This window comes from Pteropus medius, unplaced genomic scaffold (genome assembly GCF_902729225.1).
Source record: "Pteropus medius unplaced genomic scaffold, Ma_sr-lr_union100, whole genome shotgun sequence".
Classification (NCBI taxonomy): Eukaryota; Metazoa; Chordata; class Mammalia; order Chiroptera; family Pteropodidae; genus Pteropus; species Pteropus medius.
Genome location: NW_024340849.1, coordinates 23,158,310 through 23,171,857, shown reverse-complemented (window position 1 = coordinate 23,171,857; position 13,548 = coordinate 23,158,310). Strand labels below are relative to the sequence as shown.

General features: G+C 33.8%; 1 protein-coding gene across 1 annotated transcript; it reads right to left on the bottom strand.

Moving 5' to 3' along the window:
* Nucleotides 1–2,933: 2,933 nt before the first annotated feature.
* On the bottom strand, nucleotides 2,934–12,993 carry SYT4 (synaptotagmin 4). The gene is made up of 4 exons (XM_039842632.1): nucleotides 12,622–12,993; nucleotides 8,863–9,674; nucleotides 7,068–7,188; nucleotides 2,934–5,720 (listed from the first exon to the last, which is right to left on the bottom strand). Exons 1-4 carry the CDS (start codon nucleotides 12,653–12,655, stop codon nucleotides 5,413–5,415), a joined length of 1,275 nt encoding a protein of 424 aa, XP_039698566.1. The 5' UTR covers nucleotides 12,656–12,993; the 3' UTR covers nucleotides 2,934–5,412.
* Nucleotides 12,994–13,548: the final 555 nt, after the last annotated feature.

Below are 13,548 nucleotides of genomic sequence, written 5' to 3'. Positions count from 1 at the left end.
AAACATAGTTCAACCAGAAACTAATTTTAAAAGTTTGGTATTACTGTAATATGAATATGCCTTGTCATATATAATGGAGTACATCAGAATGACAACAAAAATCATTTTATATCTTTGGAGTAACTTTTTCTACTACTATTCCTGAAACCATAGTGGTTTTCACAATGTTTTTCCATATAATCATCAATTAAATTTGATTGAAATCTAACAGTGATTCAAACTTTAATTAAATAAATATTCATTGAGCTTACTATATACAACCCAGCTACTGCTAAAATGTAAAGGTCAGTAAAACATGTATTTCTTTTTTATGAGGTTCTTACTCATAATAAGAGAGTAAATGTGTGTTCACAAATAACCATTTAAAATTGATTCTATGAAGGAGTACTATACAACTGTAAAAAGGAATGACAACTATATATGAAGTGAGGAATGATCTTCATGATATATTGTATGCTTTTGTTCATGTAATTAACAGGGAAATTTGAATATATGTAAATATTTGTTTATATTAAAAATTAGAAGAATTAAATCAAAACTATTAAATGTCATTATGTATGGGAGAGAACAGAATGATTGTGTGTAGAAATAGATGGGCTATTATTAATGTACTTTGTTTTGAAATTTTATCTTTAAAAAATGTAAATATTTCATAAAACTAGAAAACAAAATTGAATCTAAAAATCAATTTTTTTAAAATAAAAATAAAAGTAACAAATTTGCTTAAATGATTGAGTTGGTGGCATAATTACACCGAAACCATCTCAAAGGATATTAAAAAGCAGTCATCTAATTGTATATTCCTGGGGACATGTAAATTAAGAAAAAGAAACTGCCCCAAAGTATGTAAATATTATGAATTTTCAGAAACCACATCGTTAGTAGTAATGTTAGCACTGTTATTTTTTTTTATGTGGTTATTTTGGCTTCTATCTTATGCTTTTTTCCCCTTAACACCTTTACTAAAGTATAACTAACATATAATAAACTGCACACACTTAAAATGTATGATTTGATAAATTTTGATACATGTATATGCACACTTGAAACCATCATCACAATCAAGAAAATGAACATATCCATCACTCCAAAAGTTTCCTCCTGTTTCTTTTTAGTCTCTCTCATTTGCACCTCTCTATACCACCTCTTCCAATCCCAAGAAAACACTAATATGCTTTTTATCCCTACAGATTAGTTTTTATTTTCAAACAAATTCTGCAAGTGAAATCGTACATTCTACATTTTTGGGGGGCCAGGGAGAAATATCTGGCTCATTTATCATAAGATTCATATATATATGTGGTTGCATTTATCAATAGTTCACTCATTTTTATTGTTGAATAGTATTCCATTATGTAGCTATAACATAATTTATTTATCCATTATCTATTGATGAACATTTAGGTTGAATCCACTTTTTTGGCTTTTATAAATAAAGCTATTATAAAAATTTACATATATGTCTTTGTGTAAACATATGCTCTCATTTCTTTCAGGTAAATACCTAAAAGTGGAATGACTGGGTCATATGGTAGGTATATGTTTAACTTTTAAGAAACTATTTGTTTCCCAAAGCAGTTGTACATCAGTTGTACATTTCACATTACCACTAGCAGTATAGGAGAGATCTAGTTCCTCCATATCCTCACCAACATGTGAGGATAAAAACTTTTTAATTTCACTCACTCTAATAGATGTGCATGGCATCTCATTATGGTTTTAATTAGCATTTCCCTAATGACTTGGAAAATGTCCTCAATGCCTCTGGTTGCTTTGGGTGGTAGGCATCCCTGAAATACATTTGAGCACTTAAATATAATGATCAACTAATTCTTTTAACATACCTGGGCACACTCTTAATACAATTAATATTGCTCGAAACAAAAATGTAATGGCAGCAAATTCTAGTGGCATTCCATTTCCAAGGCCATTGCTCCAACTGTGATAACACAGAACACCTCCATGTAGACACTCAAGTACTGTAAAAAATGGCTGATTATCCTGGTGGTGGATTCCATAGTTCTCGCTCACTTTAGCTTTGGGATCCCCAACCCATGGGCTGCAGACCAGTACTGTGGCTTGTTAGGAACTGGGCTGTCAAGCAGGAGGTGAGCAGCATGCCAGCAAGTGAAGCTTCATCTGTATTTGCAGCCACTCCCAAGCACAGCATCACAGCCTCAGCTCCACCTCAGATCAGCAAGCATTAGATTCTTATAGGAGCTCCGGTACCTGGTGCCTAAACGTTTGGGGACCACTGCCTTAACTGGTGTCTGATGGGAACACTACGGATGTCCTGGCTTTTTCCCACTCTCTGCCTTTTTAAGAAGAAATATGACTTGTATTTCCACACCATTTTATTAACTAAATCTATCCAGTGCAAAAATATGGAAAAAAAAAATAAAGGTAGCGATCTAAAATAGGTAATGAAAAAAGACGAAAATAAGAAATAAGATGATAAAAGAGAAAAAAAGAAAGTAAAGAATAGTGATAGAAAATAGTTTTTAAAAAGTAAATACAATAGAAAAATATAACTACGACATGGAAGGGAGAAGTCAAAGAATGTGGCCATGATCCTCTTTATGACGCTAGCAAAGGCAATCGACGAGGACTCCCATCAGGTGAGTGGTGTAGGGTCGAGGGAAGACTGTGGTACCGTGAAATCCTTTCACTTACCATCTGTGTTAACTTGAGTCAATCACCTAAGCTTCTTCAGTTTCAGGTTTTGCTTCTGTATAATAGGGATAATGATAATTGGCCCAGATGGTTGTTATGAGAATTAAACAAAATAAAATAAGAAATATAGAAGACCTCGGTGCTCAATTACAAATGTTCCCTAATCTATGCCAGGAGATCTATTAGGGAAACGTGAAAGCTTAGAAAGAAGTAAGAGAAGCCTTTTTACAGAGTCCATTGGCAGAAAGTTTGAGTTGAAATCCGTTGGGCAAAAGCAGCAATTTATTCATGTCTTACAAACATAGTCTTACAAACATCGTACAGAGCTGGCACGAAAGAACAGACACCATCTCATACACCATGCTTCCTTCCAAGTCACTTCTACTGAGTTACAACATCAGAACAAGTCAGTTACTGAATTACACAGTTTTTCAAACGTGAATACTTCCCCATTAGGGTGGTGAGATTGGCTAATCAGACAAGTAATTTACATGTTTAATACAGTGCAGGATTTGTAACAGAATTCAAGATATTCACACTGATATTGTAATACATAATAAAACAGTACAATTTTCAGAAGATGATGGGATCACTTACGTCCCTGCCTGTTTCAATTCTTTTTTAGTTTTTCTTCTTTCTTTCCTTTAACAGCAGTTGCAAATAATTTTACTCAACTTTTCATACTCAAAAACACTTTAAATTGTAAAAACTAAAAACTATTTACAAATTAGTCACTGTAATTTAAAAAGTATTTGTTGTTGGTTTTGCTGTTCTGCTTAAAAAATAAAATTACCCTCCTTCAACAATTGTATTTCAGTTGATACCACCATGAACTTCTCACGGCTATGAAGGATACTTAGGGTGGATGCCTCACAACTTTTCAGAGCTCCAAAATACATTACATTCTATGGCCCATGTACCAAGTACATATACATAAAAAGGCCATCGACTTCCCCAAATCACACACTGACTGCAATTAATTTTATGCTCCTTTCATAGGAATGTTGAGCAGACCAAGATGCTGTGGGGTGTTTTTGTGGTGGAATGAAGACAATGATTAGGGAATATTCTTTTTAATCCCAAAGTTATCTTAAAACACAAAAAAAGAGGTTGATTTCAGTTTTCTTACCTATAGAATGTAAAACATTTTCTTTACATTGGGCATAGTCATAAAAAGCGTGTATAAGTTGTTTTGAAAATGCATTGTCATAGAATTTACAAACACGGAGATATCAAACACATTCTCAAAAATCGCTAAAGTACTGACACAAAAGCTGACTCAAAATGTAAAATTTTCAGTAGACTTTATTTTCTAACTTGCATATTTAATAATTCAATTGTACCCGAGTTTCACTCATACCTAACTAAAAACTCAAATATAGTGACATTACCTCAAGTTAATTCTTTCCAAATAATCACAGGGCACTGCTTTACTCTAATGGGTTTTTAATGAATTTCAGAGCCCTGGAACTGGAAAAACGGTAAAAGACACAAGTCTATATAAACTGTTCCACAGAAAACAGCTCAAGACAAATTAGCCTAGAAAAGATAGTGAGACATACTTTATTGTGCTAATTTGACAGCCTAAATATATTTCGTGTGGACATATGTAAATTATATTAGGCTTGCTTAGTTTATTGGTTTAAATAATGCTTTCTGTCTGGCATGGTTAAAACTTCAGTCTTTTTGTTTGTTTTCAAATAATAGCTTAATCTTTTCTGGGGGAGAACAACTAAATGAAGACTTAACTTCGGTAGCCATGCCCTCTCTATGTGCAAGGAAAAGCCTTGAATGTATACTTGCATACTATACATATTTCCTAGAAGAAAACTGCATCTCTAACTGGATTTCTAGCTGAAGTTTATTTCTTTACCCACTAGCTAATTTAACAACTTCACAAAGGTAAATGGGGCTTTCTTAGACCACACTGACACTTGTGACAGGCAGTGAATAATTCAAGGCCATGGTTCTTATGTGAGGTTATATTTTACAACATTTTGACTCACATATAACCCTAGGGGGGAGAAAAATCATATTTCAACCACAGTGTTCTCAACTAAGCCCTTTAATAAAATGATTTCTCAGTTTATTCACTGTCCTTTTGAAATAAATCTATTTCTCTTATGATAACATTGTATCAAATAATTACAAACCAAAGAGAAATGACCATATACTTTTATATGCAGGACACCATTTCTACATGACATAACTAATAAAAACAAACTAGAGAACACTTCTAGAATATCTTTGGATTTAAAGAAAAATTGATTTCCCCACCTAGAGAAAAATGGATGAATTTTCATACGTGAACACATGCTTTCGATTTCTAAATCCTAACAATCACGTTGCCTTCCAGTGACATGTTCCAGTGACATCATCACTTTCTAAACCACACCCCTAACCTGGGATCGCACTGCAGTATTTATAAAATGCTTGACTACTCATATTTATAGCACTGGTAACCTGCACAGGAAATCACTGTTTTATGAAAATTTATCCAACTTCTCTATTTATCCAACTTTCACTATTTTATGAAAATTTATCCAACTTCTCTAGTAAAGGGGGAAATTATCATGATACACATTTACAGTTACTTTCTGGTCAGCTAATTCAATCCATTTCTAACAACAACAACAAAAAAGGTAGCTTGCTGTCACAAGCTAGTAATCACATATCAGAAAGAAAGAAAATTGTTCCTCTCCTAGTAAAATCATCAAGTTCCAACTCATAGTCAGGATGCTAACCATCACAGAGCATATGCCACTTGGCGATTTGTCTCCTGGGATAGTCACAGATCTCCTTCCAGTGCTCTCCTCCGGTTCCTTCTGCTGCTGCTCCCAGAACCAACCGCCCAATTACCTCATTGCGGGATCCCCTTTCGGAATCCAAAACCAGAAATTCAACACTGATCTCTTCAAGACCCTCACAAGGAATATCAAAGACAAATAATTCATTGAACACTGCATTGGGGGTGCATTTCTTCACATGAGTCTTCTTTTTGGAGATTCTCTTTTTGGCATGGTACAGGTTCACTTTGACATAGGGATCTGCAGTAGGAAGCAACAGACAGTACAGTGACAGAATCCAGCTGAAGAACTGACCTCAACATTATGGTGCCCTTAGAGATTACTACATGCCAATAAAATGTGATTAAAATAAAAATGAGGCAGAAAAAAGTGAAAATATAGAAAAATCTTGGCTTCTCTCTTGTCAACAAACTGAAAATAACCAAGAAGGCAACAGAAGAGAAAACAGTTCTAACCCAGAGGATGGGGAAGAAACTGTAATGACAGGCTGAAGAGATGACATACTGGAGAAGAAAACAGAATGTTCTGATGACTTTCTGATTACTAATAACTCATTCCAGAGAATGGGATAAATGAAAAAAAAGAAAATAAACATCTAAACTTACTGAGTTGTATGACTTGGAATAAGTCTTTTTCCTCTAAGTTTGGGCAACTTTTTTCTGAATGGGCATTTACGATTCACAAAGGTAATGCCCTTTTTGGCCTTAACTTTTCTGTGCTTCTTTAATCACCTTCTGGGTTTGCTTCCTATTTCTCAGTGTTGACTTTCCCCGTGTCACCCTTATTGTGTGGATTTTAGGATCACATCACTTTATCGCACATTTAATTATATTATTTTTGCCTTTTTTCTGGTTGCAGCACATGAGCTAATTTTAGCTCCCTAATCTAAACCTTTAAAGACTATGGGTTTAATTTCTATTATCAAATAATAATAATAATAATAATAATAATAATAATAATAATAATAGAACTAGATGATATTTAATGAACTATATTTTTCTAGTTCTCATAATCCAACTCAAGGTAAATAGTATTATGTACCCAAAGTTACTATGCTAAGAAAGGGTTAGGATTTAAACTCAGATAATATTAATCCATAGGTTATGTGTTCTTTCTCATTATGCTATACAAGATTTTTTAATTAGTCACAAAATAAAAAAGCTAATTCTTAAAGCAGTTACGTAAGAAATTAAAGAAAATAAAAAATAATGGAACTGTAAGAGTAGGTGGTTCATTTAAAATACTAAAATTAAGAACTTTTCTCCCAAACCTTAATTTTATACCCATCACTGTATTTTTGGCAATGGCCCCTCATCTCTGCATTCATCACTGTTTTCAGCTCTAACTGCATTCATACATCTACCATGTACTAGCTTTGGCTTAGATCATAGAACTATGTAGTTTTCTTTTTCTTGCTAATGGCATTGGCTCATATTATTATTCCATAAAATGAGAAACAGAAAAAAATCACTTCACTTGTGATAGTGAAAAAAAGTAAATCAAAATCACGATTATGTTAGTTAACTATTTTGTCCAATGTATTACTCACTTATACACTGAACCTGATTTTTTCAGAAGCATTCTTACCTGATAGTCCAGACACATCAGATTTAGGCAGGTGTCGAGCTTTTAAAACAACCACAGTGAGAGTATTTGTGGTGGACTGGTAGCAGAGAGAGATCAGTAACTCACCCCGTCCTGAAGACTTCTAAACAAAGAGATATGTGATATAAGTATTTTTTTTTAGTTTTAAAATTTGTACTTATATTAACATTTTAAAGCAATATAATACCATTGTAATTGAAATGTAATTTTTCTACTCGTTATTTTAGCATGCCAAAGAATCCAAGAGTAAGTACGAGCTTTTGCGCAGCACCATCTCCTAAAAACAACTGCCTGCCATCTTGTGGCCCTTTTAGGTACTACAGGATCTTAAAAAATGTAATGAGTTAGCCACACCCATTACAAGAAACGTTTAAAAGGGTAGAATACAGCCTACATAGAGGTATTTTTAACTTTTGATTTTTAAATTAAATCTATACTTTTGAAGTTATTAATAATAACAAAAATTGTCTAGTCCTCTGAATGAATCTATAGGGCAAAACGACTCATCTTAAGTTTGATTTAATTTCAAATTCTTCAGCACTGATATTATTGGAATTTGAATTCGGGCCAACGGAAATTTATTCTGACCCCCACCACTCTCCTGGCCAAGAGGACTGAGGGAGTTAAAAATTCTCTGCCACCAGCCCCACCCAAAGTCCTTATTTAATCCAAGGAATGAATTATTGGGGAATTTACTCAATATTTACTGCTTGATGTTTAGACAGTATCACAGGATCCTTCTTTACATGATACTTAGGTTTTATTTGTACTTTAAAGACATTAGGTAAGATTACCAAGAATTCAAGTACAAGTTTTAACTGAAAGTAACAAAATGAAAACTTTGTTTGATTATAACTAAGAATGGGCCAGAGATCCTAAAACTTCAATATATATTTATACCAAAGCTGATATGGGGTAGCTGTATGAATAAGCTTTCCAGGAAGAATAAGAGTAGGGCCTTGATCTGTACTCCCATGGTCCCACTAAACAGCGGAATATCTCAAATGAGCTACTTAATATTTCTAAACCTTGACTTCATTAATTTCAACAAAGAGACAAAGGCAACAATGAGCTTTATGTAATTCTATAAAATTATGCTTTATAGTCACAAGTTATTCTGAAATACCACAATTGAAATCAAGAGTTCTGTATTTAAAGTGAAAATAGGATTAAATTTGATTAATTGATGTCTTATCGTTTTCTAATAATCCCAGAACTACCAAAGTAGTATAACTATGAAGACAGAGTAACTCATTTCCTATTATATAACATGAAGATGAATATTTATAATTCAATATGATGTGATGTCTCCTCTTTGAAAAGCAATTATATGAAAAGTCAATACAACTTCCAAATCCTCAGGATGAATTGATTTAATTTTAAATTTCAATTTCAATTTCAAATTAAATTATGCTGACCTTGAAACATCTTTGTTAACTTGCTTATGAATAAAAGTATTTGCCTGCATTTTAGTTTAAGTGGAAGCTTAGTCAAAATACTTGTGATAAAAATTAATAAAAAATATTTATATAAATGATATTTAAATATCTAAAAGGACATCTATTTTATATCATTAAAATACTTTAAGCATTTCAGTCATGGGTTAAATTTTTTTTCATCTACTTTATTCCTCTTCTTCCCATTTGATTATATTAATAATAATTAAACATGGTAAAGATAATATGTACAAAACTTATCATCTTAATGAAAATCCCTTAGATAAAATAGCTACATAAAAGATTGTTTATAAATACTTTAAGCACTAAAAATGAATTACCCTAACATTTCTCTTGATAATCTCTCTGTTCATTAACATTTTTCCATCAGACAACTCAATTCCTGCGAGAGGAATAAGGACTTCTCCAATGATATCATCTCTTGAAAACCTGTCAAAACTCAAGATTGTGAAGTGCAAGGCCAATTCTTGGATCTGGGTGTAGGGGATCCCATAGAATGTAAAGGTCTCATCAAAAGCTGGGTCCAAGGTCTTTCTTAGAACTCTGGTTTTCACTTTATGCTTCTTCTCTGGGAGGATCGTCATTTTGATGTATGGGTCAGAGGTCATCGACTGCTCATCCATGGCGGGCAAGCCACGGGCTTCCTTGATATTAACCACAAATGCTTTCTTCTCAAAGTTGTACTCTAAGGAGAAGAAGAGGGTTCCCAGTTTCTCTTGTTTCTCTTCTGAACTAAGGGACGTGCTGGACTTTAAGCTATCAGGGGAAACTGCATCTTTTTCTCCTTCTGAAAAGAGCTTCGGGGTCACATTCTCCAGATCAGAAGGGCTGCCAGCTTTGTTTGTTTTGGGGAAATTGCCATTGAGATCTCTCTTCTCAAGGTCAAGATGCAATGAATTCTTTGGCACAGCTGGTTTATTCTTTACTTCATTTTTGTCATCAGCTCCAAACTTCTTTTTGCTATTTAGGTTTTCAGGGTAAATATCAACTCCCTTTAGCACATGCACAAACTTATATGGAGGAGTCTTGTTAGATTTGGATGATTTTCTCTGGCAGCAGATCCATGCAAACAGAGAGACTGTGAAGACCAGGCCAAAGGCACTGAAGATCCCCACAACTGTGGGGATTTCATCTGAAAAAATCAAATGACCAACAATATACATTAAATGAGCAGAGTTGGAGATAAAAGCCTATGTGAAAAGCATACTAGAGCTGGCAATTGTTGTAGGTTGCACAGAGTAAATTACTTTCTAACTGTTTTGTATATGAGTTATGTATACATTTCACATCACCTTTAGGAATAAACACATTTTCTGTGTGACACACATGAAAAAAATATAGTATGAGAGAAACTTTACCATTTCAGTAGTTTTCCATAAATAAAATAAAAAGATGAAACTATATCTGGGTCAGGGGTGAGGATGCTAAAAAACCTTTGACCTACCTTTGTTTTCTCAAATAACACGAGCCAACGATAGCATGATGGGTCAGTACTAATTTCATTATGTTTTCATTGACATTTTGAGGCTTTCAAGAAGCATTAATTCTTACTGACTATGGGACTTTAAATGCACATTCTTCAAATACTGGAAGATTCTGTATTCTTAGTAGTTCCTTATTTACCCAGGATCCATGCAGCAAACATCTAGGGACTCAGTGATTTAGATAATTTAAAAAATTGTGGAACATTATCTGCCATTATCACAAACTCATTAATAATTTCCATCCAAATTATTAAATAGTGGTAAAAGAAATGCACATATATTATGAGAAAAAAGAGCAAAACAATGAACAACAGGATATTAATAATATGTAATTTATAACACTACAAACTCCTTGTATACCATCTAAAAATTTCACAAACACTTAATTGTTCAAAGTACAAATTAATTACACCTAAATAAAATAAAAACTGAACAATAGCTACAAGTAAATCATCATTCCTTAACATGTAATGAGAAGAGTGAATATAGATAATTTAGAGTTCAGTTTTATTCATAACTGATTTTTTTCCTAGCACATTTCCACATGGCAAATAGTAATCAAATTGAAATTGGCATTCTTTCCTTCAACAAGGGTCATTAAATTACTGTGATTAGGTAACATTGATTATGCATGAAGCTTATCATGTTCCATATGTAAGTACATTTCTCCAACAAATGATTAGTAACAACTGTGTAAGTAAACGCGGTATTGCTATATCTATCCACAATGCATCGGTTGAGTCAACTTTTAACATAGCCAAAGTGAATATAACTAATGTAATATTATCTTCATTTAGTTTCATTTCAATCTATTTTTCATCACAAATAGTGAATAACAAAGTTAAAACTCCCAGTCAGGAAAGGGTTAAGGTTCATTTAAATAACCCCTGCAATAATAGTCTTTTGTTATTCCCTTCCCCATCCCCCCAAATCTTCTGCCTATCTACTTTGTAATCACAATACTAAACTCAAAGACTATCAGATTAAGAAATGACAAATAAGAGCAGAAGTGTCTAAGAAGATAAATAAGCAAACAAAACAAAACAATAAAATAACTTGTAGTTTTATTATATCAAGAAACTAAATCATATAGAGATAAAAAATAAACCTTTGAATTCCTCAAATAGGAAAAGCAGTGAATGCCACAGAAAAAGAATGAGGTGAGAGCTAAAGCTAATCAGCTAAACTTAGTGTCAGCTTTTTACCTTTCTTTCTATTCAAGTCTTTGTGGAGGGGAAAAAAATTCACTCTTGGACTAATAAAACAAGGCCAGGGAGCAAAAGCAGAGTCATGAACTAATGCAAGAAAAACAATAAAAGCAATAGAAAATGATTTTTGTTCTAAATTGACTGATGGCCCATGCTAGAACATATTTTTCACTAGCATGGTCACTGAAAATGCCTCAATGTTAGAAAATTTCTGACTTTCAGATCAAAAATTAGGAATAAACATCACAACAATATAAACTCAATTACCTAAGTGGAAGGCTATGAAACTCATCTCTGAATATAATATCATGAATTGTTTCTATTTGATACTTATGTCAAATGGTGAAATATCTAATATACCATGGAAAGACTCACTTACCTATTCCCAGTATATTCTCTACCGATAGGTCTTAAGCTTTTGAGAGCAAAGTTTCCATCATTTTACTTAGTTTAATAATAATTATCATGTATTTGTAGGCAATATTCCTTATTTACAAACTTCTGTGGAATTTTTTTTAATGAATACTTGTAAAAGTAAGTAAAACTCTTATATCTTGCCTTTGAAATATAATGAGACATAAATTGTGATTTTTGTTTGTTTGTTTGAAGAAGTACATCTGATTTTATTTACTAAAAGAGAAAAGAAAAGCAATGGTGCCAAAAATTAGGTATAGGAAATGGGTAATTTAATTGGAAAAATGGAGTCTTAATTCTAGTTTCCCGTCTCTTTTAGTTAACTATTTGACCTGCAACACTTCCCTCTTCCTCTGAGCTTCAGTTAGCTCACCTATGAAATGAAATGGACTCAGCTTGTTCATTTCAAATATACCTTTAACTGTATCTCGCATCATAGGATTCTGTCTCTTTCACTAGCAACATATTTCCAGGTTACAATAAAAACATAGCAGAGAAAACGTCCTCATGGTACACTCTGTAATAAAATATACATCTCGAACCCTCGACATATAAATTGTGTTATGCCAAGATCAAATCCTTATGTAATCACAAGGACATTCGGCTTCCCCTTAGTGAAATACAGATTTACCTACAAATAAAATCACCTATAGGATTAATGAAACCAACAAACAGACCTCTTTTCCTTTACTTAGTGCGCACTGCAATTTACAGAGCTATACTTGAACGTTTAAGGAACTTCCGGGATGTAAAATAGCCCTAGCAGTAGGCAATTTTAAGAAGAAAGATACTAAGGAAGGGAGAAACAACAGAGATAAGCCACAATTGTCCGGTTACTATTCTCATTTTCATTTTAGATTAACTACCTAGTAAATCTTTACTCAACATCCCGCAGGAAAGAAAACAAAAAACAAACAGCCCACCCGGAGTATTCAAGGAATAACCGCAGTTATAAGTTCAGTAACTTGCTTACCAAATTCTTCCCGGCTGGTAGTGATCGGAGCCATTTTTTTGCTGCGTGGCTCTGTCCGAGGTACTGAACGGAAACTCCCTGGCTTGGTGCACTTGCCTCGATCTGAAGCGCCGGCTTTCCCGAGTGCTGAAAACAACAGCGCAGAGCCCAGGGGATCTGCGCCTGGAACAGGGAGGAGGCAAAGAGGGAGGTCCACTCGCCCTCGCACAGTGATTTGCCACCCCTGTTCCTGTTTTGGCTCTTCTGAGAAGCTCGTCTCCGAGACTCCAGACGTGGCTGAAACCCGAATTGACGCAATCCTGACGCTAAAGGGTTGAAATCAGCCCCTGTCCCCTCCCCTTCTTTCTCCAAGCTTCTCCTCTCCCCTTCCTTCTTTCTTCCTCCCTTCTCTCCTGAGGATTCAGCACACACTCATCGATTATTTTAACTGTCGGACTACTGGATATTAGCTTCACTATATTGTGGGGGCTCAGAGGCACATAGAGATGAGCCCCAAAACTCATCACTGTCGGTTTCTAAAATAAAATCTTCTGATCATCTAGATCAGTAAAAATGTGTCTGTGAGTTTTAAGAATAATGTGATTTAGAGAGGCAATTTAAGGGAAGAGTAAGAAAAGAGAAATTTCTGTATCAAAAAAACCATTGTAAAATGCACGAATATATTGCTTTCTGAATTTTTCTTTGATATACCTATGTTAGAAAACAGTTAATTGAATATTAATTTGATCCATTTGAAATCAAATAAGTTTCTCATTATAATTGTTTATTTTCTAATAAATTATTAGTCTAAACATTTTGCTGATGCTGTCCTTTCGTCTGTCAGCTCTTGTCCCTTTAATATCCGACATTCGGCCAGTTAGAGTACTTAGGAACAGATGGAAATAATCCCTTCTGTATTCAGACTCACTCTCAGTTATGATTTTTGCA